The sequence below is a fragment of the Phoxinus phoxinus genome, assembly GCF_949152265.1.
Source record: "Phoxinus phoxinus genome assembly, chromosome: 2".
In the NCBI taxonomy this organism is placed as follows: Eukaryota; Metazoa; Chordata; class Actinopteri; order Cypriniformes; family Leuciscidae; genus Phoxinus; species Phoxinus phoxinus.
The window spans coordinates 45,572,433-45,600,164 of record NC_136877.1 but is presented as its reverse complement, the minus strand read 5'-3'; the positions used below and the strand labels follow the sequence as shown (position 1 = coordinate 45,600,164).

General features: G+C 38.1%; 2 protein-coding genes across 3 annotated transcripts in view; both read left to right on the top strand.

Moving 5' to 3' along the window:
- The first annotated feature begins 222 nt into the window (after window positions 1-222).
- On the top strand, window positions 223-11,181 carry il13ra1 (interleukin 13 receptor, alpha 1). The gene is made up of 10 exons (XM_079597997.1): window positions 223-487; window positions 729-859; window positions 5,737-5,902; window positions 7,146-7,245; window positions 7,352-7,530; window positions 8,410-8,543; window positions 8,810-8,945; window positions 9,696-9,795; window positions 9,940-10,042; window positions 10,252-11,181. Exons 1-10 carry the CDS (start codon window positions 409-411, stop codon window positions 10,369-10,371), a joined length of 1,248 nt encoding a protein of 415 aa, XP_079454123.1. The 5' UTR covers window positions 223-408; the 3' UTR covers window positions 10,372-11,181.
- Window positions 11,182-18,028: 6,847 nt separating this feature from the next.
- The window catches only part of kirrel1a (kirre like nephrin family adhesion molecule 1a), a 45,116-nt gene continuing 35,412 nt past the window's right edge, over window positions 18,029-27,732 (top strand). For both annotated transcript variants that reach the window (XM_079597780.1, XM_079597779.1), the window contains exon 1: window positions 18,029-18,309. In XM_079597780.1, the coding sequence (XP_079453906.1) occupies window positions 18,261-18,309 (49 nt within the window). In that variant the 5' untranslated portion in view covers window positions 18,029-18,260. The remainder of the gene's footprint in view (window positions 18,310-27,732) is intronic.

The window sequence follows — 27,732 nt, the reverse complement described above, 5'->3', positions numbered from 1 at the left end:
ACATTCTGTAATTGTATCATTTTCTGATAACTAATTCGACAGGGACGATATTCATAATTTAACTCGACATGAAGCATAAATCCGTATGAACAAGTCAATATGAAACTGAAGTAGTGTGTAGCCTACGTGATTTCTGGAGTCCTGAAGTGACTCACACACACACACACACACACACACTCCACCCACTTCAGTCTGACATACAGTGTCAGTCCAAGAAGCTCCAGTCACACTTCTGTTTCGATCTCGAGGCTGACGGACGTGACTTTACTGTTGAATTAGGTTATTATGTCGAGCACGATTACGACCACTTAAGAGTAGCCTACAGTAAAAATATCGCGTTTAGCACATATCAAAACGGGATTACGTGATTTCACATCGGATTTTACACTTTTTACTCAAACAGCCAACATGTATCGATTTTGGAATATATCCCTGATGATATGCTTCTCTGTCTCAGTCATGTTCGTCGGGTCTGAGGACACGTCAGGTGGGTTTACTGCTTATGTGTTGTGTGTTTGTTCGGAACACCTTTTCCCTGAAGTTTTCCTACAGTAGCCTATGACAGCGCGTGCGGGATATCCTGTATAATTCCCGAAACTGTGACGTCAGAGACAGTCTCGTCTGAACTTGCACACTTTGAGTCGTATAGTTTGTTCATTTTTTGTTCTTATTTTATCTCTTCCCCCCACCCCCACCCCCCTCTTGTTCTTCTGTTGTTAAAATCTTAGAACTCCCTCCTCCGAAGAATCTGAACTTCATATGGGAAACCCCTTTCAGGATTAGTTTGACATGGGAAAAGCCGGAGGATTTGGATTCTGACTGTAAAGTGAACTACACTGTACATGTGCATAAATCGCAGGTGAGGAACCTCTTCAAAGAAGAATTTTCCCTATAGATACAGTTGCGATAGAATATGTAAAATTATACATGCGGTAATTTTCTTTATATCGCTATGTGGTCAGAACTTATTCATTTCGAGTGATCAATGATATTATTATTTTTTTAAAGAATTTAAAATATTTTTATTTTTTATTATTATCATAATTTATTTATTTAAAATACTATTATTTATTTATTCTTGGAGAAGTGAGCCTATCAGTTAATTTAAAGATTTCATAGATTTTTGCGACATCTTATGTGGTCCCCATGAGGATAGGCTATTTTAATATTAGCTAGGCTATAGGCTAATTCATAACGGATGTTTTTTGAAAATGTAAAAATGCAGAAAGTTTTCAAATTAATTGAGTTATATTTTGAATAATATTTTCTGTGATGTAGGGGGCAATTTATGTTGAAAAGACATCAAATGTCAAAATCAACGTAAAAAAAACACACAAAAAAAAACAGGTGAGGAACCTCTTCAAAGAAGAATTCTCCATTTAGTCGCGATATGTAAAATTATACATGCGGTAGCTAATTTTCTTTATATCGCTATGTGGTCAGAGCTTATTCATTTCGAGTGATCAATGATATTATTATTATTTTTAAAGAATTTAAAATATTTAAAATATTTTTTTTATTATCATCATTTATTTATTTAAAAGACTATTATTTATTTATTCTTGGAGAAAGTATGTGAGCCTATCAGTTAATTTAAAGATTTCATAGGTTTTTGCACATCTTATGGTCCCCATGAGGATATTTTAATATTAGCTATAGGCTAATTCATATAACGGATGTTTTTTGAAAATGTAAAAATGCAGAAAGTTTTAAAATTAATTTAGTTATTTTTTGCATAATATTTTATGTGATGTAGGGGGCAATTGATGTTGAAAAGACATCAAATGTCAAAATCAACGTAAAAAAAAAAAGAAAAAAAAAGTAAAATATGCAAATCAAATTGACATCAAAACCAATCCATGACATTGATTTGATGTAAACTGAATGTCAAACATATTGACCTGCATATACATAAACCAATTTCAGTGTGGGTATTAACTTTCACTTTTCACCTAATCAACACTGGAAGACATTGCCTTTCCAACTGACCTTAAAATGATATGCAGTATCTTGATCAAGTCTTGAATAACTTTTGACGTCAAATTGATATCAAGGTGCACGCTGGGAGGGTTAGTGTAAGGCGGGAGAATGTAGGCTACAGTTTGGACAGTATAAAAATCATTATGTCTATGGAAAATCCCTTTAAAACATGAAAAAACACCGTGTATGTGTGTACTTTTACAACTATCTTTGTGAGGACCAGTTTGAGTTCTAGACCGTAGTAAAGCGTGGATCATTTTCTCACTTTCTGAGACCCCTTAAATGCCTGTTTGATGGTCAAGCAGGACCCATTTTCAGCCCAGGATTTTAATGGCAAAGACATACACACACACACACACACTCATGTTTTATCAGGATTATAAAGGGAAAATAACCAATAACATACTAAACTTTTTAAGCGCACATTCTAAATTCAAACCTATTAATAGGCACAGCTGAAAAATACTGCACATACTAAATTAAAAAGTGAAATAAATGAAAATGAATATTAGACAGCAATATGGCTTCGAATGTGCTCATCTATAAAATGTCATGCAACACAGCTGTATAAGAACCTTGATGTTGTCTTGATGGCTTTTTTATTTGGAAGGCGGGATTGATTGTCTCACAAAAATGTTCACTTATTTGGCTACTTTAAAAAACGTACGGATAATTCTAAAAAAATTCTAAACAAGAAACAAGAAAGAACATATATAAACCTACTAGTACCTAAACTTTTATTTTGCAACTATTATCTGTTCTGTACATGGTAGATAGGCCTATGCGAATTACATTTTTCTCTCAGGGTATGCGCGTGTGAGAGAGAGAGAGAGAGAGAGAGAGAGAGAGAGAGAGAGAGAGAGAGAGAGAGAGAGAGAGAGAGAGAGAGAGAGAGAGAGAGAGAGAGAGAGAGAGAGAGAGAGAGAGAGAGAGAGTGAGAGCCTGCGATTTGCCACTGTGTGCCTTCCGTGTCGCGTGTGAAACTGGTACTACCAGTGGTAATACCTGCCCAATTTATGAGCGGGCCACCAGGAATTCTCCCGATGGCCACTCCGGGCCTGGGGTCAAGACTTGATTTTAGAGATAAGGTTATAATTAAATTAAGGGTTGGGTTTAGGGTAGCCTATAATGGTTAAACAGTAACAATGTTAGCAAAGAAGAAAAGTTCGTCGTCACACATTTCACTCTGAGCATTCTTGAGTCAAAACAGGACCGGTCGGATTAGCACAAGTGACCCTGACACTCTTAATTATGCAGGAAAGTTAAACAAACCTGAGAGGCGCAGAATAAACGCTGAACTGGAATTTAAGTCAATAAAACAAAATCAGATCAGATCTAATCTATACTCAAAGTCTACATTGAGTTTGTCATTTTCCCGTATATGACATGTTAAGTTTAATTTTTACTGTACAAACACTGTAAACCTGGCAACCCTTTGCCGTAAAGCCCTTTAATTTCCTCTTGTATTCCCCGTCGATTGTTGTGGTACAGGGAATGTAATGTACATAAATACCTTCTTAAGACAATACTTAGTCTAATAATTCTGCCAAGTACTAAAATAATTTCATTTAATTTGAAGAACACGCCTGTCATTGTGTTCTGTGGTGGCGGTTTATGCCAGATAATAATAATAATAATAATGATTTTCACACAAATAAAATGTTAACTAATGGAATTTTGTACATGTTGGAGCAATCATAAACAAATGCAAGGTTACATATAGCACCAAACTTTCATCAGATGTCAGATAATCTGATTTGGATGGGTGTGGGTTGATCTAGTTTGTGCCTGTTGTATTGATGTGTAACCGGTCTTACTCGACTTGCTCCGAGCGGGATTCGAACTGTTGCCTCCAGCATGGGAGATTGCAGTCTCTAGCGCACCTCTTGAAGCCAGGGGAGTGAGGTTTACATGCACAGCTCTTAGTACATTGGCTCTGTTACACTTACCCTCCTGAACCACACTCCCACCCGGGTCACGGCACCAAATGTAACCAGTCCTACTCCAGTATGAGAGACGGGCACGCTAACAAGGACGTTAAAGACTGCAGTCTCTAGCATCAGTCGGCTCTTAATAGCCTGCCTCCTTTACAGATACATCATGATTTTTTTTGCAAGCAAATTGGCCGATACCAGTTACCAGTTTTTAGGTGCACTCCTGCGGTGCTTCCCATTTTGTGTGCCTTATGCCAATGTTGCCAAGTCTGTGGTTTCCCCGCAGAATTGGGCTACTTTTAAGTTGTTGTCACAGGTTAAAAAAGAAATCCTGCGGGTTAACTTCCACCCCCGTAAGTACGTTTTTGGTTCAGCCAACAAACAGTGGACGTCAGTCTTTGGCTGAGTCTATACGGGTGGTGGATGAAGACAGTTTCTGAAGACAAGACAGTCAGTTCCCTTTAGAGATACATTCATATAAACTCCCACCCCCAATTCAGTATAAATTTTGTTTCGGGCATCGCAAACAGTGAGCTTGTTGTGCCTTATTCAGTATTTTCTCTGCTGGCATGTCTGTGTTCTCTTCTTTGCATCCGTCTTCGAAGTTTGTCTCTTGCCCGTGTTAACATCCAGTTTACAGAGTTCATAATATGTACACACAAATTACATTTTGGTAAATGACAGCAATGCAGTTTGTGCACAAGTCCGGAATGGAGATCAGCCAAAATAAAACGAAAAAGCTTATCCGGTTTTGATTTATAGTAGGGAGTTTCAGAGTTAAACATCCTTCTAAAAATACACTTCCTTCTGGGAGAGCCAGTCAGGTTAGTAAAACGTATGACACTGTAAAGCTTGAAAAAGCCTACATTTAATTAGAAAAATCTATTATTACAATTATTTTCACATTGATGTAAGTCATACCATTAGAAAATGAAAATGAAGCTGTGTAGTTTGTCTAACTACATGATGTAATACTTACAAATGGCACGTGAACCGATCATCTCTCTTTACCAGCCTAGACTTAATAGTAAATAAACACGACTGATCAATATAGGTGTGTAACGTGTGTTGAAAGATACAGTAGCCTACAACTTACCGACATGTACTGTATATGCCTCATACATAATATCGATAAATCAGTTTTTCAACCGCGGAAAGAGATCAAATATCTGGAGTAGACTACAATGTCACATAACGTTAAATTACCTCGGGAAAGTCATTTAATCACCATAGCACGTAAGCTGGCTAGAAGAAATTTGTATTTTATAATATATTTAGTTGTATAAAATGAGTATTTTGCTAAATATGTGCACTATATTACATATTTTTATATTTTTACTTATATCATTAAAATATTATAAAGTTGTTATAATAAAAAAAACGCATTAGGCCTATATTTAAATTGAGTTATTATTTTTGATCTTAAATAATACCAGCTGGCAGGGCTCTCTGTAGTCTGTTTACAGCATTAGGTGAGATTTTCCTTCATGAGAAACTAATATGTATCCAAACTGAATCAAGATCGGAATAAAAGCACAAGAATTAAATTGAAATTGTAAAATTTGTATCAAGCAATAATAAAAGCAGTAGCATATAGGCCTACCAATTATTGCACCATGCTGTCACTAAAATGAATAAAAAGATGTGTAGTTAGGAACAACACCCCCAAGGGGAGGCTTTCATGAGAAACGAGTGACTCATCTTGTCACTTGTCAGTATAGAGTAATGCACAAACACAGCAACACAAAAATGAACACAAGTACAAACATGCTTTTTGTATTTTACGTCAGTAATTAATACTAAAATCCACTTTCACCAACAGGACTGTTCTTTCAAAGAAGGTACCATTACCAAGTCCTTTAAAGTCTCACACCTGGGCCTTAAAGTGAGTGTCTCCAATGAGAATGGACTGTGTATCAGTGTTTCAACATACTCTGAAACCTGTGGCTATAGTCGACCGACGAACATCATCTTACCTCCACCTCAAGGTACTCGCCACGATAGCCAACTCTCTGATCGAAAACACTTCGATGTACTTTTTTAATCATTCAACATTTATACATGAGCAGTGGACTCAATTATGATCATGAGGAGTATGTTTATTAGTTTATTCAGTCTTAAGGTGCTTTAAGTAGTTCAATTGGTTCATGTTTATCTTTCCTTACAGTATTTATGGTATTAATGAATGTTGGAATATCCCTTTATTAATAAATTCATGTTTTGGAATTAATGGATACAGATTGCACAATCCTTTGATTCATTTAACCAAAAAAGAAAGTCACAGTTTATTTACAAAATATGAACGGGTATGACATGAGGGTGAATAAATGATGACAGAATAAAAACATTTAGGTGAACTATCCCTTTAAAGGTAGGGTAGGTCAGAATTGTCTAAAAAAAACTTTTATTCAAATTTGTTTAAACTGTCTTTATATACCAATACATAATTAAAATGCAAGTAATCTGAAATAGAGAGTATAAAAACTGAGTGGCTCTAGTGTATTTAATCTTCAATAAACACAGCTCATTAATTCCATTCACTCCCACCTAAAAACGGGTGTGCGGCCGCGCGCGCGTGGGCAGAGCCAGTAATAGCGGCGGTAGTCATGGCGACGGAGAGTGACAGTCGCGCAAGCCAATCACTTGTTTCGTCCCGAATGGAATTAATGAGCAGTGTTTTTTGAAGATTAAATACACTATAGTCACTCAATTTTTATACTCTCTTTTTCAAAGTACTTACATTTTAATTATGTATTGGTATATAAAGACAGTTTAAGCCAATTTGAAAAAAAGTTATTTAGACAATTCTTACCTACACAACCTTTAAGTTTATAATCTATAAAAGTCATATTCACTCTAAACTGTATAAAAATTAGCGTTTCCTGGTCTTTACTTGAGAAAAGAGGATTCCACGTGCACACAAACAGTGCATTATTATTGTATGTTCTATTTACTATCTTTAAATGAAATTTTGTGATGTGATATAGACTGTATTTTTGCAATTTTGCGCCGTAAAAAAATCCTCTTATTGGTCGACCACAAATAGGCTGAATAGCAGCACATTTTACTTTTATTGTTGGTTCTTCAGGTTCTTAGGAATAACGGCATCTGTTATACATCAGGGAACTCAACCATTAAGATTCACCTCTTCCATAATCCATAAAAATTCATATTCCAAATGTTCCACTTTTGCAATCTAATCTTGATTTGAAATGTGCACGTTTATTTCAGTGAGGCTGGTGACAGACAGAAGCTATGAATATTCCCACAGCAGGATGAAGTGCACTTGGAAACCTGGTGATGAAGTCCAAGACCTCAGTTTTTATTACTGGTATGTCATGTTCTGTTTGTCTTACCTTTGTTGTTGCATATTTCCCTTTCATTTCTCATTTAAGTTCCTGGCATCCATGAATCGGTTGTAAACTTGTGTGTTTCAGGCTACCTGTGAGTGAGTCAATAATAAAGTGTATACCCGATGAGACGATAAAGACTGGAGGATGTGTCATACACGATGAGCAGCTCAAGGACATAATGGAGATCTACTATCTGTTCAATGGGACTCGCAATGGTATTCCTGTAAACAACACGTTCGAGGGTGAACGTTCAGCACAATGCGGTAAAGATGCACCTTTCATTGGCTACTCGATTATTTAACATTATTTGTGGTTTTCACCTGACGTCACACTCATATAGGAACGCCCACCTGGAGGGCAAAACAAGGCTTTCCTCCATTACTGCAAAGCTTTATATGATGGACAGATTTAATTTAGGCTTTCACGTCTTTATATTAATAGTCCACTTTATTTACATGAATACACTACCGTTCCGTTTGGGGTCTGCAATATTAATTGAATGTTTTTGAAAGAAGTCTCTTCTGCTCACCAAGGCTGCATGTACTATATTTAATCAAAAATACAGTGAACATTATTACGATTTAAAATACCTGTATCTTCAGAAAACCAGAAAGCTGAATTACTTTTCATACATACTTCACAGCTGTGTTGTTTCATATTTTTGTGGAAACCTCGTACTGACCCCAAACCTTTGAACGGTAGTGTGTGTGTGTGTGTGTGTAGGGTTAAAACAAGCCTTTCCTCCATTGCCAGCGATTGAAAATCTGCAGCAGGGGCTCCAAATGATCACAAGTTCCCAAAACTGTTGTTCACATATTTTCATGTTTCTTCTTTTGAGAGGTGATCCGTGCTGCAGTTTTATGGATGTTTTGCCCTCCAGGTCTTCGCCACTCGCGTGACGGACTGAATACTATAATTATTAGCGAGAGATGTCATTTTCACAACTGCTTTTAACTTTGATCACGTTGATGTGTGGTGCTACATTGAGTGCAACCTTTATATGAATCTGCAATAACTGCATTAGAGAATATGAGCTACATCTTCCAGTTTTTCTAATGTCAGTTGCTTCTCTGTTTGCAGAAATCGACACACACATACACTAATGAATAGTCTCTGTTTCTTTTTTGGGGTTTATTTTGCAGTGAAACTAAACAAACCTCAGCTGTCAATCCATAGAGTCGGGCAGGACCTCCATTTTGAAACGCATGGATCAGATTTAGATGAGTTTTCCAATGAGTGCTACGATTACCAGTACACATACAGCAAGTGCAATCAGGTAAACCTTGTTCTGTACTTTTATGTTTAATAATACAGGATCAGATTCTCTCCATTCTCACTACAACTTTCAATACAATACCTCTTGTGATGCTTAAGACTATAGCAGAAATGGAAAATGAAAGTGTTTATTTAAACAATGCAGTACATGCCGGGTCACATTTCAGGCATTGTTTCAGCAGAGCCAGTATTGCAACTTGTAGTGGAGCACTAAATGACATGTTAAACTATATTTTTTGATCCTATATATTTCTGTTGTGTTTACAGAATTTTAATAAAATTATCAAAACGAAATATATAGTGCAGTATGACCCCGCCTGCAAGTACAGAGCCAGTGTGAAGGTCCTCTTCTCAACAGACTGTGGTTCAGGGGGGAGTGACCCGAGTGACGAGGTGGAATATGGTACGTCTGGACCTAGTGTCATAATCAACATATTCATCTCTCTTTGTTTAGATGGTCAGTTTTTAAAGGGATAGTTCACCCAAAAATTTAAATTCTGTCATTAATTACCTAACGTTTTGTCATGTCGTAAACCAGTAAGACTTTTGTTCTTCGGCACACAAATGAAAAACATTTTGATGAAATCTGAGAGCTCTCCATTGACAGCTACGCAACTACCACTTTGACACTTCAAAAAGTTCATAAAGAGATCGTAAAACTAATCCAAATGAATTAAGCGGTTTAGTCCAAATTTTCTGAAGAGACTCGATCGCTTTATATGATGAACAGATTTAATTTAGGCTTTCACGTCTTTATATTAATAGTCCACTTTATTTACATGAATACACTACCGTTCCGTTTGGGGTCTGCAATATTAATTTAATGTTTTTGAAAGAAGTCTCTTCTGCTCACCAAGGCTGCATGTACTATATTTAATCAAAAATACAGTGAACATTATTACAATTTAAAATACCTGTATCTTCAGAAAGCTGAATTTTCAGCATCATTCCTCCAGTCTTCAGTGTCACAGGATCCTTCAGAAATCATACTTTTCATACTTCACACATGTTTTTGTGGAAACCTCGTACCGACCCCAAACCTTTGAACGGTAGTGTGTGTGTCGGGTTACTTGCTTCACATCCTGCAAATGAACTGTGCTTTCCTCTGGTCTTTGACAAATGAACTTGAATGTTTTTCTTTGTGCTGTCGCAGGGGAGGACAGTGACCCCAACTTGCCTGCGTTGCTGGCCATCATTTTAATCCCGCTCATCGTTTCCTGTGGCCTGGTAGTCTCTCTTGTGCTGCTCAGAAGGTGATGAATGTTGGATTTTCATTGTTCTGCTCGACAATATCAAATATATTATTGCATATTATGATTATCATGTTTTTAAGAACTGAATATTGATTACTGAGGCCTGAAATGAACTGAAATTCAAACTTGTTTCTCTTACTTCAGACATAAAGACATCATATTCCCAAAAATCCCAACGCCAACCATTTTCTTTAAGGACCTGTTGAACAACAACAACAACAACGTCATAAACACAGAGGATCAACGGGTAAATTTGTTTAAAACCTCTCAGATTTACAAAAAATATTTCACAAATTATTTCACAGTACATGCACGTATGTGTAATTCAGTGTACCGTACTTCTGCAAGAAATTACTGGGTAATACTACATGTGTTAAGTTTAGGACTGTAAGATTAAGTCCTACCAAAATATTATGGTTATATTAATATTCTGTATTCAATCTCTTCCACCACCAGAGTCCTACAAATGTCATAATGCCTCTCCCCATTGAAGATATCGCAGAATGCAGGTTAAGTCTTTTACCCGACACACCAGTTGAACTATCCACGAACAATCTGCTACCCGAGCCGAAATAACCATTTCCGATGACTGTAAGTCTCCAGTAAATCAGGATGGACTCAGGGAGCACTCAAAACTTACACTGGCTGGACAATGTCTATGCAAGGAGGAGGACCAAACTCCTGCTGTCTGTTTCATTAATGAATAATGAATCCAGGCTCCACCTCCCCTTGCATTGAATGGACTTCGCCCTCGCTTATTACGCATTTTGCTCCGCGTTGCCAGTAAATTGCTCTTCCTAAGACAACAGTGACTTGTTATCGATGAATGTATTGTGAAGATAAGAAAAGCAAGCAACGGACTTTACTGTGGCAGGATGGTTGGATCTGATTACCTTGTATATGGAGCCAGCGGTGTAACCAGAGGCACGCGGATGACATAAGTATCAACACCACTAATATAGCTCGATAGAAATACACTCCAAAAATATTCATGGAACGTGAAAACTTTTTGCACACCTTTTCTGAACTTTTCCATGCTTGTTTTTATCGCTGCATTTATGGGCTCATGGGTGTTTTTGCACGGTTTACAATCTAAACATAAAGCTACAAAAAGAATTGTATATATATTATTTTTATCATAACTTTAATATATATATGTATGTATATAAAGAAATGCCATTTTCTATACACTGAATTGTTTCATGTATTTTAAAATGTGGTTTACTGTATTTTACTGTATACAAAAAACATTGCTTCTGACTCTAATGTGTATATAGTGTATGTTGGCAATTTTGGCTGGTGACTAAACAATAGGGATGTAGACAAAATAATGGATATAGAAAGACAAACATTCAGATATTCAAAATAAATGTTTATATTTTATCATTTTGCTTTTTTCATATCTGTCTCATGTCAAGTTTGAGGGAACATTTACATTTACATTTACATTTAGTCATTTAGCAGACGCCTTTATCCAAAGCGACTTACAACTGAGGACTACAACAAGCGAGTCATTGTGAAGAAGCAAAAATAACGCAAGAAGTGCTCAAAATACAAAGTTCTGGAATTGCTCAGAGTAGCATAAGCCAAAACAAAGGAGGGTAAAGGAGAGGTTTTTTTTTTTTTTTTTTTTTTAGGTCAAGTGCTCACGGAAGAGATGAGTTTTCAGTTGTCTTTTGAATGTGGTCAGGGATTCTGCATTCCGGATGAGGGTAGGGAGATCATTCCACCAGCAAGGAACCGTGAATGAGAATGTTCTGGAGAGTGATTTTGTGGCTCTCTGTGATGGTACCACGAGTCGTCGCTCATTGACCGATCGCAGGCTTCTGGTAGGGATGTAGACTCGTAGGAGCGAGTGAAAGTAGGAGGGAGCTGAGCCTGTGGTCGATCTGTAAGCAAGCGTCAATGCCTTGAACTTGATGCGAGCAGCGAGTGGTAGCCAGTGCAGAGAGATGAACAGAGGAGTGACGTGGGCCCTTTTGGGCTCGTTGAAGACAAGACGGGCTGCAGCATTCTGGATCATTTGTAGAGGTTTAATTGCACATGATGGAAGACCAGCCAGAAGAGCATTGCAGTAATCAAGCCTAGAGATAACCAAGGCCTGGGCGAGAAGTTGTGTTGCATGCTCAGTTAGGAAGGGCCTGATCTTCCTGATGTTGTGCAGTGCAAACCTGCATGATCGAGCTGTCTTTGTGATGTGGTCTGTGAAGGTCAGATGCTCATCAAATGTTACTCCAAGGTTTCTGACCGACCTTGATGGGGTGATTAAAGTTGAATCTAGCTGGATAGTGAAGTCGTGCTGCAGGGACGGGTTGGCAGGGAGGACGAGAAGCTCAGTCTTTGCCAGGTTGAGCTGCAGGTGATGTTCCTTCATCCACGCCGAGATGTCCGCCAGACAGCTTGAGATACGTGTAGCTACTGTGGGATCATCAGGTGGAAATGAGAGGTAGAGCTGGGTGTCATCAGCATAGCAATGGTAAGAGAAGCCATGTGCCTGTATGATGGGTCCCAGTGATGTGGTGTAAATGGAGAAGAGGAGCGGTCCAAGAACTGAACCCTGAGGAACCCCTGTAGTCAGTTGATGTTCTTTGGATACCTTGCCACTCCATGCGACCCTGAAGGACCTACCTGTGAGATAGGACTCAAACCAGTGGAGAGGAGTTCCAGTGATGCCCAGTGATGAGAGGGTGGACTGATTCTCCTAGCCTTATATCTGTTCTACAGTTGCTGCTAGGCCAGCCAATTAGCACAGGCAAATCAAATAATCCGAAAATGGGAGAAAATCGAAACTGTCTCTATGAACAGCTACACTTAAGTGCTATAAAATTTAAACTGCAATAGCCCACTTCTCAGACGCGGCTGTGATATAAAGTAGTCACGCGTCTAATTAAAATACAGATTTGTGTGAAGGAAAAAATGTACAATAACCACAGAATCGAAAATAGCCCTACTTTCTGGAAAATAATACACTAAACAACAAGAGAACTGAATATTAAGAAAAAACCACTTGCGCTCTCGTTCGTTCTACACGCAGACTGACGCTCGTCCTGCACTGTTCTGATTCTCCTAGCCTTATATCTGTTCTACAGTTGCTGCTAGGCCAGCCAATTAGCACAGGCAAATCAAATAATCCGAAAATGGGAGAAAATCGAAACTGTCTCTATGAACAGCTACACTTAAGTGCTATAAAATTTAAACTGCAATAGCCCACTTCTCAGACGCGGCTGTGATATAAAGTAGTCACGCGTCTAATTAAAATACAGATTTGTGTGAAGGAAAAAATGTACAATAACCACAGAATCGAAAATAGCCCTACTTTCTGGAAAATAATACACTAAACAACAAGAGAACTGAATATTAAGAAAAAACCACTTGCGCTCTCGTTCGTTCTACACGCAGACTGACGCTCGTCCTGCACTGTTCTGATTCTCCTAGCCTTATATCTGTTCTACAGTTGCTGCTAGGCCAGCCAATTAGCACAGGCAAATCAAATAATCCGAAAATGGGAGAAAATCGAAACTGTCTCTATGAACAGCTACACTTAAGTGCTATAAAATTTAAACTGCAATAGCCCACTTCTCAGACGCGGCTGTGATATAAAGTAGTCACGCGTCTAATTAAAATACAGATTTGTGTGAAGGAAAAAATGTACAATAACCACAGAATCGAAAATAGCCCTACTTTCTGGAAAATAATACACTAAACAACAAGAGAACTGAATATTAAGAAAAAACCACTTGCGCTCTCGTTCGTTCTACACGCAGACTGACGCTCGGAACATGGTGTGATTAAATTGTTTGCATGACTGGGTATCCTGTTTAGAGCTGGACACATCTTTAAAAATCATTTAATTATTTGAGGAAGTAAAAAAAAATGTGTTGTCAAGTAGGAAAGGATTTTTATTTTTATTTTTTACAGTAGTGACCATGGTAAGTCTAATAGTACTATTAAAAGTATTATTTTTGTGGAAAAAAATCTTAAGTCTTAAAAAGTATTTTTATTTTTACAGTTTTTCTGAATTGCTAAAACACTAAACCCCATTCTCTGAACCAGATTCTCAATAGTCTAAACCAATTTGTCGAATAAATCACTCTTTCTGTAAAACATTAAACAAGATCAGGTAGTTGTAACACTTTGCAAATCTCATGCACTCTTTTTTCAAAACTCTAAACACATTCTCTTACTCACTCAAACTCATTTCGCACTGTGATGCACATGTTTCAAAATGCTAAACACAGGTAGGTGAAAATTAAACACAACTTCAACACAGCTGTCATCGTTTACACACAACGACTCAAAATTGTTCACACTTATTTCTGATTATGTGACCAAACCAACTGTACATAAAACAAGTCAGTTCAGAGTCCCACAGTTTACTCAAAATGTTGCACTGAATGTTGAGACCAACAATGGATGGAAACGATATAGCCTACAGTAAGGAGAGGAGGAAGAGAATGAGTAAGAGGAGGTGAACAAGCAGGAAGAGGATGAGGAAGAGCAAGGTGTGGAGATGTTGTCGAGGCTTGATCTGCTTTAGGGTTTTTCCCTTTGCCTGCAGAGATGACATTGTCTGAGATGTGGAGAAACTCCTCCGGCCGGATCAACATGAAGACATGAATCTCTCTCACTGACCCTGATTTTGTAGTTGCACAACTCCTCTGAGTGTACTTTACTGTAACATGCTTTTCATTTAGAGTTTTTTTTACTTTTTTTTAGAGTTTAACTTTTTTGGCTTTTGCAGTTGGGTGGGTGGGTCACTGTATTTTCACAGTAGCTAGGCCTATGTGGTGAATATACAGACATCCGATAGGCCTATTCAATATTCAGTACAATACTACTTGCAGTGGATACAGTATACGATTTATTCACCTTACTATAAGTTGTCATTCATTACTATACTTTTTTGACGTAATTGCAAAATTTGTTTACTTTGTTACAATGTTCTTTTTTTCTGTAACTGCATGCTTTGGATTCTGTGTTCTCCATTTTTGATGTATTGATGAATGAATGATCTGTAATGTTTATCATTTTGACTCGCTGTGTGTATGATCTGAAAGCATTGTTGGATTTTTGAGCACAGATCAATTGTTTGATTTTGCCAGAAGAGTCAGAGGTTCAAAAGTCCGCCATGTTGGCTCAGAGCTGCAGTTTAGTTGCGCTAGAGCGCCCTCTACTGGCCGTCCGTAGAGAACCAAAATGGCGGCAGTGGTCCTGATGCTGCTGGATGCTGATGAAGGCATTCGCTGTTCAGTGTGTCTCTAAAGCGGGTCTGATCGACTTTTATTGGCTCGGTCTCTGTGGCGCAATGGAATAGCGCGCTGGACTTCTAATCCAGAGGCTCCGGGTTCGAGTCCCGGCAGAGATGCAGTGCAGCTCTCGGATGGGGCATGTTAATTGCTTTTATTGTGTCTTTTGTGCACATAAACGATGTGAGTGTAATGGTTTAAGGCAGCTCCCTATCTATGCGCGTTGACTAAAAGCATGCAGAATAAGGTGATACATGTAAAACCGAAATGAATGGATTTTATATGGACTGATTAATTTAATAAAAATCATTATCCAATCACTGTAAAATTACATGCATCAAATGTTTTGGTTGGTGTGCAAAAAATTCTAAGATTTGCTAAATAATAATAATAATAAATATATCTTTGTCACATGTACAGATTAACGTAATGGTAACAGTGAAGTGAAATTGCTTTTTAATGTTATGGCCATGTTATTAATATTCTTCTTCTTCTTCTTCTTCTTCATTTAATTTACAAAACACATTTCAATACAACCAAGGTTGCCCAAAGTGCTGTACATCAATAAAAAAAAAATTGTTGTAAAAATATAAAAATTCTATTAAAAAAAATGATTCCAACACCCAATATTTATTCACTCAATCCCTTTACAATATGCGCATGTAATGCCTTTATTTTAATCCAATCACAAATTAATCATAATGCCTTGTTATTAATTGTATTTGAGAGAATTGTAATAGGCCTACATTAAAAAACGTGTTTCTTTGTGTGTTGTGTTTGTTGAGACAGAGGTAAATACGACGAGAAATACGAGAATAACGCTCCCATTGAGCGTTATTTAATATGCATAAGAAGCCAAGTTCAAGCAGCAGATCTGGGTTATTTTTATGGCCAAAAAAGTATCTTGCATTGAGGTTTGATTCTGGGTGGTAGGCTAAATAGCCTATTTAAGAAGTTTATAATGATAACATTATCATACAGTCCAATCTAATATACCTTGTAATTTTGTCACTAGTCCAAATAGTCTGCCAACTAGTTGAGATTCTGTCCAGCAGATGGCGGAGCAAACAAAGATATGTACAGTAGCCTATACCGTACGTTCAGAAAACGTTAAGTCTGAAAGTGATCACGAAAATCAACTCAGGATTTCATAATTGACAATCCAGCGATCTTAAATAACCTTTTACTGCCAATCTGCAATTACATCCATAGACAAGTTTAAATTAATGCGTTCCTATATTTTCCATCTTTACTGGCATGAGCCTAATGCATACTGTCAACATTTCCCCCTCAAAGTCCTTCTCCTTCCAACAGGGCTGAACGCACAGTGCAAAAACGCGAGTCCAATCTCTATATGAAGAAAAGAGAAGGTTTATTTCTTCGCCCCGCGGGGTCTGTTCTCTTTGTCGCTCTGGAGTTCTGAAGAGGGAGGGCAACTCAACTGAACTGGGGTGGGCAAAGGGAAATAGTGATGGAGAATTCGACTCAGTGCCGAGAATCGGTTCTTTCGAACGTTCGTTTCAATGAACCGATTCAAAGTTCAGCGTAAAAAAACCCTCTTCAAAGTATCGAGGAAAATAATGCTCTTTCTGTAATATAGACGATCTTTTTTTTTGTGGGTTGGTCAAACTTTTCTTTTCTTTTTTTCAGAAAAAAAAAATCTGAATATGTAAGTAGCCTATTATTTCATTAGCATGTAGGCTACAACACAAACTCTTGGATCCAGTATGAATTGGTCAAAAACTACTCTGAATGTTTAACCTCGTACATGCCTGTTCTATAGGCTACTTGGTTTAATTTCATGTAGGCAATAGAGAGCCTAAGTCCCTCCCCTTCCGGTCGACCACCATGGGACCTTATTTCGGAAAAATATTGTATGGTAGTCAATGGCGAGAGACAACAAATATTTTGATCTCGTTTGAATTGTGCCCTGAATTACACATATGATGTTTGTCAATTTAAAAGATACATTTTAAAGTCAAGAAAGTCGCAGTTTGATGTAAAACTGTTGAGGTATAAGACTGTGAAAATACGTAATTACAAAGACTACAAACCCAGAAGGCGCACATGCGACGTCATACCTTTTCTCTCAATGAATGAAGCTAACTTTACTGAAGCTAACGTCTGTCATTTTTTCTATAGTCTTACATTATAATCCTAACGTTACGCCGTCATGCCTGACTCGTGTTTTGAGCCAGAATACACACATACGAGCAACGGATCTTGTGACGTAGGCTACATAGTGCGAGACGAGAGATGTAGTTCATCGAGCGATTTTCACATACAACTAAACGTTACTCTTCTGTTTTATGACAAACTGCGACTTTCTTGACTTTCATATTTACCTTTTAAATTGACAAACATCATATGTGTAGTTCAGGGGACAGTTCAGACGGAATAAAAAGATAAGTTATCTCTCGCCATTGACTTCCATACATATTTTTTCCGAAATAAGGTCCCATGAGCCGGAAGCGGAGGGGCGGGACTTAGGCTCTCTATGGATAAAAGGGGAAAAAATTATTAAATGTTCCAATAAAGCTCCACGTTGGAAAATATTAATTAATATTAATTAATAATTGATTAATTATAGGCTACACTAAAATTATTAATACAAATATTTGTACACATTACAATAAAGCCAAAATTATATTCAAAGAACTCTTCATAACGGTCTAAAAGTTAAATGGAAAAAAGCAAATAACATTTTTAATGATTCTTTGATCCGAAATCTAAAAGGAAGTTTCTGATTCATGAGTCAGCGAGTTATTTGACTCGAAAACCGATAGGATAGGATAGACCCCGTTCGATTTGTGAGCGAACCGGTTCATCAGAATCACTAAAAAGATTCGGTTCAAGAGAACGTTCATGAATTGGACATCACTGAAAAGAACCAGAAAGGGAGGGAGCAGCTGCTGACACGGGAGAGAGAGAGAGAGAGAGAGAGAGAGAGAGAGAGAGAGAGAGAGAGAGAGAGAGAGAGAGAGAGAGAGAGAGAGAGAGAGATGAACAGGGAATGTGCCACTAATAAGAAACCGGAGCGTCGTTGAGGACGCAAGAGAGGAGGGTAAAAGAGGGAACGGCTGAAGAAAAACGACCAGAAATGCGTTAAAAAGTATCGAAGGGGGGACACAAGGGGCAATACACAGCCAACACGTGAATGGAAGGATTATAATCCGCCGTTGGAGGGATTTTGACGCTCCCCATGAGGAGATTTGAACCATGCATGGACTGCTGCTGCTTCTGAGTTTGGCGTTGAGTTTCCACAGAGGTAAGAGACTAGGCTTAATGAACCGCGAGCTGAAAGTTGTGAACGTGTGAGAGTATATGAGAGATAAAGGGGAGAACGAGGGGAGATGTAGATCTACTGTGGATCTTATAGCGTTCGTGTCCGTCCGGTCATCAAGGTGCAACGTGACCTTTGCGTTCCACGCGCAAAGTTAACGGTGATGTCGTTCGTTCGTTCGATCCCTCTATGACGTGATGACTCTGCCAGTGCGGAACACCGAAGAACGGCGGTCGCTCCCGTCAAACATGTTCTCGTCATGAGAATACAAAGTAGACGAGAGGTTTGAGGACGCGCGCACATGCACACGCACGCATGGGGTTCTTTGACAGACTCCCGCATAAAGAAACGCACCACTTCGTTTTCTTTCCCCTTGGCTCCTGTAGGTAATTCAGCACCTGCGCATCATGTCTGACACTCACAGTCAAGTACGTTTCATCACAGAATTTTCCCTGCATATCGCATGGCCAATTAACGTTTTGCATTGTGCAAATCCAGGTGCGCCTGAATTAATGTATCCAGCGAGTTGCTAGGCGACAGCACAGAGCTCTACCTGTTAGATTACAGCATCTTTTCCCGTGATCGCGCCTATGCGGACACCCTCCCTATTGTCACACACTGTGCATGTGTGCGTGTGTGTGTGTGTGTGAGGGAGAGAGCAGGTACATAGCACTCCATCATAGGTGAGGGGCGTGTTTTTGTCCCAGGAAGGTATAACGAATGATGTAACCCGTTCTCATAAGGTCCAGAATCATAGCAGAAACATGCATATTCATCGAGAAATACCTTTTGAAGACAGGTTCAGGTGCTTTGAACGTCAGCATGCGACAAGATCTGGGGAGATTTGTCTTCCAAGGATACAGACACGGCTTTGTTCTGCATCACACAACGTTTAAAGCCATTATAAAATGAAGAAGAACGCAGAATGACTCAATAGAATGAATGAAAGGTACAGTGTGCATTACAGGTAGCAGCGCATTAAAGGGATAGTTCACACTAAAATGAACATTTTGTCATTTTGTCGTCAACCTCAGTGTTGTTCCAGATCTGTATAACTTTGTTTTGTCGGTGGAAATTTAGCACGCATTTAAAATGAGTAAATGAACGAATTTTCAAGTTGACTGCATTGCTTTTGTTGTAACAACTGTACAGTAACACACACTCGCTGATGTAATGTAATGATTTATTGCTATTATGTCTTAAGGTGGAGTGTATCACTATTAAGGTATCAGTGCTTAGAAAATGATACTCAGGTCAGACGCCTCAGCTCATAAAGCAACATGACTTTGCTTTTAAACTGTAATGACTTTTCTAAGGTTAGTAGCAGAGACAATAGTGATGACCTCACAACAATACAGCCATTGTCCTTCCAATAACTGTTCAATGATACTGTACGCAGTGTAGTAATATAGGTCAAGATTAAGCACACATTGTGAAGCATAGTAACCTGCTGAATAGACTGAAGTGAGTACGACTCCATCTGCACTTACTGGAACGGCGCACTCGATTTTCGTAATGCATTAGAAATTAGACCAAGTTGCAGATTCTGTCCAGGTAATATGTGGATAATTTAATTTTTTTTGTTACCCTAGTAGTGTATTTTTCCCTGTGGTTTGTCAGGCGTTCTTAAACATGTCAGGCGTTGTTATATTTGTGCATTGCGCACTCGTGTATAATGAAGAGGTCTATAATTTGTACAGTGAAAAGCCGTTGTAATGTGAGTTTAAGCGTCAGGCTCACTCCATCAGGAGTCTTTCAGAAGCAATCCCTCTAATAAAGCATGCAGCAGTCCCATGAATCACACTGTGGCATGTCCTGTAATTTAACCTTTTACAAACAATCAACTTTTTTAATCTACATCATACTTTGATATTGTGTTTTTACTGTGCAGGATTTATTTAAATTTTTTTATAGATTATTACAAATCTTTGTCTTTAAAAGAATCCTTATGCACCCCAGCATCATATCAATCAACAAGGTGATCAAGTGCATTTGTGCAGTGTCAGCAAGATTTCCTGTTGTATCGGTATTTCTTACTCTAAAAAATGCTGGGTTGTTTTAACCCAATTTTGGGTCAAATATGGACAAACCCAGCCATTGAGTTAAAAATTTTAAATTGCATTTTTGATCCAACGTTTGAGTTTGTCCATATTTGACCCAACATTGGGTTAAAACAACCCAGCATTTTTTAGAGTGTATGGTTAAAGTGCCCCTGTTATGCTTTTTTGAATATTATCTTTCATGCAGTGTGTAATATAGCTGTTTGTGAATATAAAAAGTCTGCACATTTTTTATTTTTTATTTTCAAATCAATTTCGAGTCATTAGCAATTCCAGTCTCACTTCCGGTTACAAACCTACATAACTAAGAAAAAAATTCAATCAGACCATCTGACCAATCAGAGCACAGTAGGCCAATCACAACAAACTGGGCCATCTGACCAATCAGGGCAGAGTAGACCAATCACAACAGACTGGGCCATCTGACCAATCAGAAGAAAGGAGGGGTTTAGCGAGACCTAATATTCAAACAAATAGTTTTTAGACTCTATATAAAATGAGGTGATGTGCAAATAAAAATGTACATTATGAGAAAATTAAAGTGTTTTTTAAACTTGGATGTATGTAAAACGATCGTAGAAGACCTCCAAAACAAAATTAGGAACCTTTAAAATAGCTTCATTGGGGTACTTTAAGATATATGTTGATAAATCGCTGTACAACACAATCTAATGAGTTTTTGTCAAGAAAAAAGAAATAAATCTACTTTATTTTCTTCCACGCATGACCTTATAGAGCTGTGGAATAATAGGCAGAAGAAGATATTCAGTTCCTGCTCATGGATATAGTTCCATCTCTAATCAAACTCACCTGAACCATAATTACTGTCTTCAGGTTCAGTGTAAATCACAGGCAGGTGTGTATGAGCAGGGTCACAACTGAAGGTGGATCTCAGTGAGCGGCATTGAACACACCTGCTCTGTGTGTAATGACAAAGTGTTTCATTTACTTTCCCCGTGTTGTTCCAAACCCATTAGCTGGTTTTGTCCATTTTTAAAGAATCTTCATATTAAGCCCCAAAAACACCATAAATGTAGTTTGTGAGACTTGTGTGCTCTTCTCTGAATTTTATGATAGTTTTGTGTAAGAAAACCTAAATTGGAGATTGAAATTTTGAAATCATATTCAACCAATGACTCTTTGTGTCAGTGATGTGATGTGATGTATCGATCCCCCCTTTTTGTTTCTGAACACAAATGTCTTCTGCAGAGGGGACGAGGATCAGCAAATAACTTTCAGCCTCATGCCTTCTCCGGAACATACAAGATATTTTGAGATTTGATTGTACCTTTTTTTTGTCCGTTCAATGGTATTGGTTATCAGCATTCTTCAAACTATCCCCTTTTAGGTTTTGAACAACATGAGGGTGAGTAAATGATGACAGAATGTTCATTTTTGGATGAACTTAAAGAAAATATCAAATTGAGGAATTGGTTTGTGGTCTGTACCTGTTTGATATAGAAGAGTATTTATTTCTAGCATTTAATGTAATAATGGAGATCACTGTGTTTGGCCCTTTTTAGAATCCTAGCATGAGCAATGCGTTTTCTTTTTATGGTTTTTAAAATATAAATTTAAATAAATGTACGTTTTACCTTTGAACCTTTAAGGCGAGACACTACAGGACTACCGTTTTTTTTCACGCATCTGTCAATTTTAAGATTTTGTACTTTTTGGCTTTTCATAAAATGTTTTTTTCTGACTAGTTGAAAGAAACCATCCAAAATACACTTAAGTTTTAAATCTTTTATAGCACTTTATCTATTTGCGTCTGTAGATTTCAATTACAGTACATCTCTTTAAAGGCCATTTTCTCAAAATGAGTTTTTTTCTCGAGCACTGCACTATTTATATTCTGAAGGTTTCTACAGAGGGGTTTATTCATACATACTTTTCCTGATTTTATACAACATTTTATTCCTAAAAAAAAAAAAAAATCTGAAAAAACTGTCAGCAGCCAGATTTTTCTTATTTATAAAGTGATAAAAAGGTATCCAAATCCCCCTGACACTAATATGTAAAAAAAAAAAATGTCTTTATCCAATGTTCAGATTTTTGTTCTAGAAATGTATGCAAATTAGTGCCTCGTTTGCATATTTAAATGTAATATTTCAGAAAACTTGTAATACCAATTTTTTTTGCAAATCATGATGTAATCAATCAACTGGAGAAGTATGGTGATATCTATTAGTTATTTTTTTTACCCTGTTCACCTGGGGTGTCATGCCTTAAAACTGGGCATCAAGAGCCTTGCGCTGCATTCGGTTGTGCTCCATCTAGATGTTTTTAAAGCTTTGTGAAAACCTGAAACCAACCTAATAATATATGGCTTCCATTAAGTCACCATGCGAGTCAATTTCACCCTATATATTTTCTAAATGCAAGTTATTGATCTTATTGTGAATGATTCATCCATGCACGTTTCATTTTTTAAAATTAGTTTTGACTAAATTGTATTTTTCGATCAGGATGACGATTGACTTCTCTCTGGTGACGTATGCCGGGCTTGTCCAATCATTTAGTCCGCTTAAACCCTGCACCTCCTCAAACCAAGTCCCTATCCTACTTTTCCCCCCTCGATAATCTGTTTTACTTGGACATGCGTCACATTGCAGAGGAACAGATCTGTCCCTACTTCTGTTTCATCACGACTTTGAGACCGATGAGTCAACTAATCGTTCAGGCGACCTAGTGGATTTTGAAAATGTGTAGTTTTAGTCTGGAGGTGAGTCTGTACGAGAAGCGGCCCTGGGGACAGGTGGGTGAAGCTGAGGCAATGAATTGACAAAGATTTGAGTTTTCTTTTTGTTGTTGTTGGGGGGGTGGGGGGTGAGGGGGGACCAGAGGGGGGTGTGCTTTAGGCCAGAGGGAGAGAAAGGCATTATTACTCATGCCCGACTGCTCTCATAGAAGAGGCTGCTCACACCCTCTCTTGCTCTTGCTTCCAATGAATGCGAGGGGGGAAAAGTTCAAAGGCCCGGCTTAGACGAGGATCTTTGAACCCCCCTCGCCTCTTTTAGGGGCTCCCACATCCCATCTCATTGAAACGATTTTGAACATGCCATGTTTCCCTTCAGATGAACAGCCTTCCATTCATCCACATTGTGTGTTTTTTTTTGTCAGCGTCTTTGTCATGTTTAAAAGAATAGCTTAACCAAATATGAAAATTCCTCCATCATGTACTCCCATGTCACAATCTTTCTTCTTCTGAAATTTTGAAGAATGCACCAGACATCCCCCCCCCCCCCCCCCCCCCCATACAACCACAAAAAATAGCAACTGGAGCTTTCCAGCTTCAAAAACCACCAAATACCATAAAAGTGGTCCATACGACTTGTGTGAGAGAAGTCATTTATTCTTTATCTAGTCAGTTCTTTTCAATTAGTCAGTTGATCCGGTTCACAAAGCTCAGCTGAATGTTAACGAATTGGAATGATTCGGATCTCGAGTTCGACTCATGCATTTTAAAGGTTAGATTTCAGTCGGAATGCATGAGCCATGATGTAAACCACTTTTATGATGCTTTTACAGTGTTTATGCTTTCTTATTCAAGTTTGAAAGCTCCAGTTCTCAGTCTGTATGGACAAAAACCAACCCTAACATTCTTCAAAATGTCACCTTTTGACTTTCACAAAATAAATAGTCATACGCGTTTGCAGCGACATGTTGTGCTTAATGTCCGAATGTCTGAACTATCCCTTTAAAATGTGCCTTAGCTCCTGCATTGCACACCTCTTTCTTTCTTTCTTTCCTTCCAGAAATGGTTTTGTCGAGTGGCCCCTTGTTCTGGCCCTCGCTCTGCTTTTCATTCTTTTGTCGTTCCTCACTCCCTCAGTCTTCTCATTTTTCCCTTCTCCCTCTTTCCATCCCCCAGTTCGTTTTCCCCCTTCCCTCTTTCTAATAAGTTCCAGATGTGTTTCTTGCATTCCTGTAGTCAGAGGAGAGGGGGAGGGGTCACCGAATAGGAGAGGGAAACAGGGACAGATGAAAAAAAGAGAGGAAGAGAGAGAGAGAGAGAGAGAGAGAGAGAGAGAGATGGAGAAGCACATGAATTAAAAGAGAGCGCATGATGAAGAGGCCACTCTGTACTCTAGACCCTGATGAGATTCTCCTCTGTTGTGTGTGTGTGTGTGTGTGTGTGTGTGTGGGGGGGGAGTTTTTCAGACATCCCCTCCCCCACTGCAATGGAATGTGGCTGATGATGTTGGTGATGTCATTTCTCGTTCTCTGAAGTTTTCAAATCAGGGAGGGCGGATCGACGAATTCGGCCAATCAGCCGAGTCGCAATAAAAAAGCCATTCACAGTTGGGGAGACAGCGAGGCGTTCTGCATCAAAAAGCATTATTACCGGTCACCCAGTGAGGTTGTGGACCAAAATGTAGAGCTGTTAAAATGCTAGCTGTTCCGGTGCTGACTCAATACAAAGATGCATTGTGAAGTCAATGGGAAACCAAAATGGACCCTTTGACTTTACTAACATATGTTGCTGGGCTTATTGAGGAGCATTCATTAGTGCAAGTTAATACTAAAAAAATCAGAAAAGTTTACACTTTTTCAATAACTTTCAATTAATGCAACAATGAGCAATACTTCTACGTATTAAAAAAAAAAAATTAAGGCTAATGTTATATATTTACTGTTGTTCATTGTTAGCTCATGGTTTTTCATAACATTAGGCCTATTAATTGAACTTAAAATGTTAGATATGTTTGCGGTAGTGTAAATTTGTAAATTAGGATTAATCTATATTATTAAATATTGTAAAAGTCCCCCTGTGGTGAAAATCAGGCTTTTAATGTTGTTTATATGTCTATGTGGTGTCAACACCATTGCTGAGTGTTTTCTTCTTAAAACTGCAGTGAACCAAAGACGGTCTCAAAAACACAGTTTGAAATCTCTGGTGTTTCTGACGTCACAAACTACCTTGTATGGAGGCGGGGCTCATTTGCATATTCATAGAACTGTGTATACTAAATGAGGCAAGGGTGTAGAGTTACGTTCAAGCTATTTTAAGGCAGGACACATTTTTTTGAAGGAAAAAAATTTAAATATGTAATTTTGGTGATCAAATATGAGTTTTAAGGGATACAATTATTTACTACAGGGGGACTTTAACAAATTGAACGTGAATGTAAAGTAAAATCTGTTTCAATATTCTTTCATTAAACTGTGGGATCGCTCCACCTTTGAAACACTAGTTGTCTCCATTCTGGTTTGTGACTTTCACTTTTCTCGATCCAATCAATAGAGAGCAGCGGTCAAGTCTGGTTATCTGCGGGTCGGAGTAAAGTGCCAAAAGATTTTACGAACTACTTTAGGGTGTAAAGTACCCCCCCCCACCCCCCACCCCACCACACCCCACCCCCACCACACACACACACACACACACACAAAGAAGGCTTGATCCCCCTGAAGGACATCAAAACATGTTGTGAGGTGGAGTCAAAGAAAGTACCCGTTAAATGAAGCTTTACCAGTAAATATGAAGATACATTGTATACAAATATTTTGGCCACCCCTGAAATGGGTCATACCATTATCTTTACCTGACCTGTTGAATTAAATACGCTATAAACCGCACTCATTCAGGGATGTGCATTTTATTGCATGGACAAAGAACATAATGTGTTTAAAATGCATTTACACAGCTCAGTTGAATGATAACAAACCCTCCTTAATGCTGTTAAACTGAATGGACAAAGTAAACTGTTTGCTGAAAATATCCACAACTTGAGAACACTGAAACATAGGAGTGCGCAGTTTATCTGTAAATCAATTGCGTTTATGTATATAAAAATCGATCAGGTAAAGGTATCTCAAGACGGGATGTGGCACGATCACTGTATTTGGATGTGCCTTGTTGCTTTCCTACATTCGTATCCTGTCTGCTGAGGTAGCATTTTTTAGCTTTTTAAAGCTAACCTTTACAATCTATCCCTGTCCCGCAGCAATCGAGTCCCGGAAGTAAAAATCCCAACATTTAAACTTATTTTATTTTTATATAATTGTGTTAATCACTGGTGAAAAAGACCATTATTCATGATTCTTCCATGGGATTGTAGTTCTTTCCTTCACTGAAGCAGTTCAGTACACAGTCTTGTACCTTTGTCGTTTGGTATATTTTCAAGCACTATTTTGCTTCAAATCAAAGTTTGTAATGTTGTGATTCACCCTAAGAGTTGGATGGTTTGGTCCATGGCTTATAACTCTAACATTTAAAAAAAAAATTGGGCAAAATACTTTTGTAACCAAGTGTAACGCTCTATTGCAAATAGATTAAATAAAGTCCTGCCTTAATTTTTTGTTGAATATTTAAAAAAAAGAAACTTTCTCAAAACTTTCCATGGGAAGTTAAGCTGGGGAATTTGGGAAACATTCCAAGTTGGAAACTTAACGGGAATTAATGGGGTAATTTATAAAAACTGTATCATATAAAAACATAAATATAATAAGCAGACATGCATGCAAACTAATACAAATATTGTATTATTATTTTTTTTACTTTAATCGATTCTTTCATTTAACAAAAAAAAAGCATGAATGTTGAATAAAATAAACATATTCCATATGCAGGGTAGAAATTCTAGAAATTCAGCTGAATTTGCATTAAATCAGGTTGTTTTACCCAAGATAATGCTGCGAGAGTTTTTTTTTAAACTATACAATGTTACAGGTTAACATTACAGGTTTCAGTTTATTCCCATGGAAAGTTTCCAACGTTGCAATTTCCCAGAACTTTGCAACCCTTCTTGTAAATGCATTTTATTTTTTATTTGGGAATACAGTAAAATGGGTTGTGAACGGCCTTTTCATGTTGACTTGAAGCTACTGATGAATGCATTAAGAGCGTGTGAACATCAATCAGACATTGTGACTCTTGGCTAGTTACTCATCATCAGCATAGCTCAGCTTTAGATCGGCATTGAAGGAGATTCCCACAGTTGAGTGCAGCGCTTGCTTTTTAATGACAAGTCTTTTCCATTCTTTTGCATCAAAGTACGTCAAAGTCATAAAATAAAAGGCATATGATGAAACGGCTTCTGAGAGCGAGCTTAATGTCAGGTTGTGCGTGTTTCCTCGTATGCATTCACACACACACACATGCACACACACAACCACATCTGGCATTCTCAGCCTCTTGATATTTGTTTGGAAAGCCAAATATTTAGTGCACTGAAAGGACGTCTGTGAGGTATTAGGTAATACTTCAAGCCTCGGCCTATTGGAAGTGGACAGTCCTCCCAAGCATTAGCATAGCACTCTGCTGATGACCCTTGAGGTTGCCATGGTCACTGTATGTAATATTATGTCAATGTTCCCACAGTAGCCATGGCAACAATAGCCCTGA

Excerpts from the sequence above, each read along its gene's own strand:
- il13ra1 (XM_079597997.1), top strand. The coding sequence starts at position 409 with ATGTATCGATTTTGGAATATATCCCTGATGATATGCTTCTCTGTCTCA. Across the intron at positions 5,903-7,145 it reads CATCTTACCTCCACCTCAAG|TGAGGCTGGTGACAGACAGA; the intron begins GTACTCGCCACG and ends CGTTTATTTCAG. Across the intron at positions 7,531-8,409 it reads TGAACGTTCAGCACAATGCG|TGAAACTAAACAAACCTCAG; the intron begins GTAAAGATGCAC and ends TTTATTTTGCAG.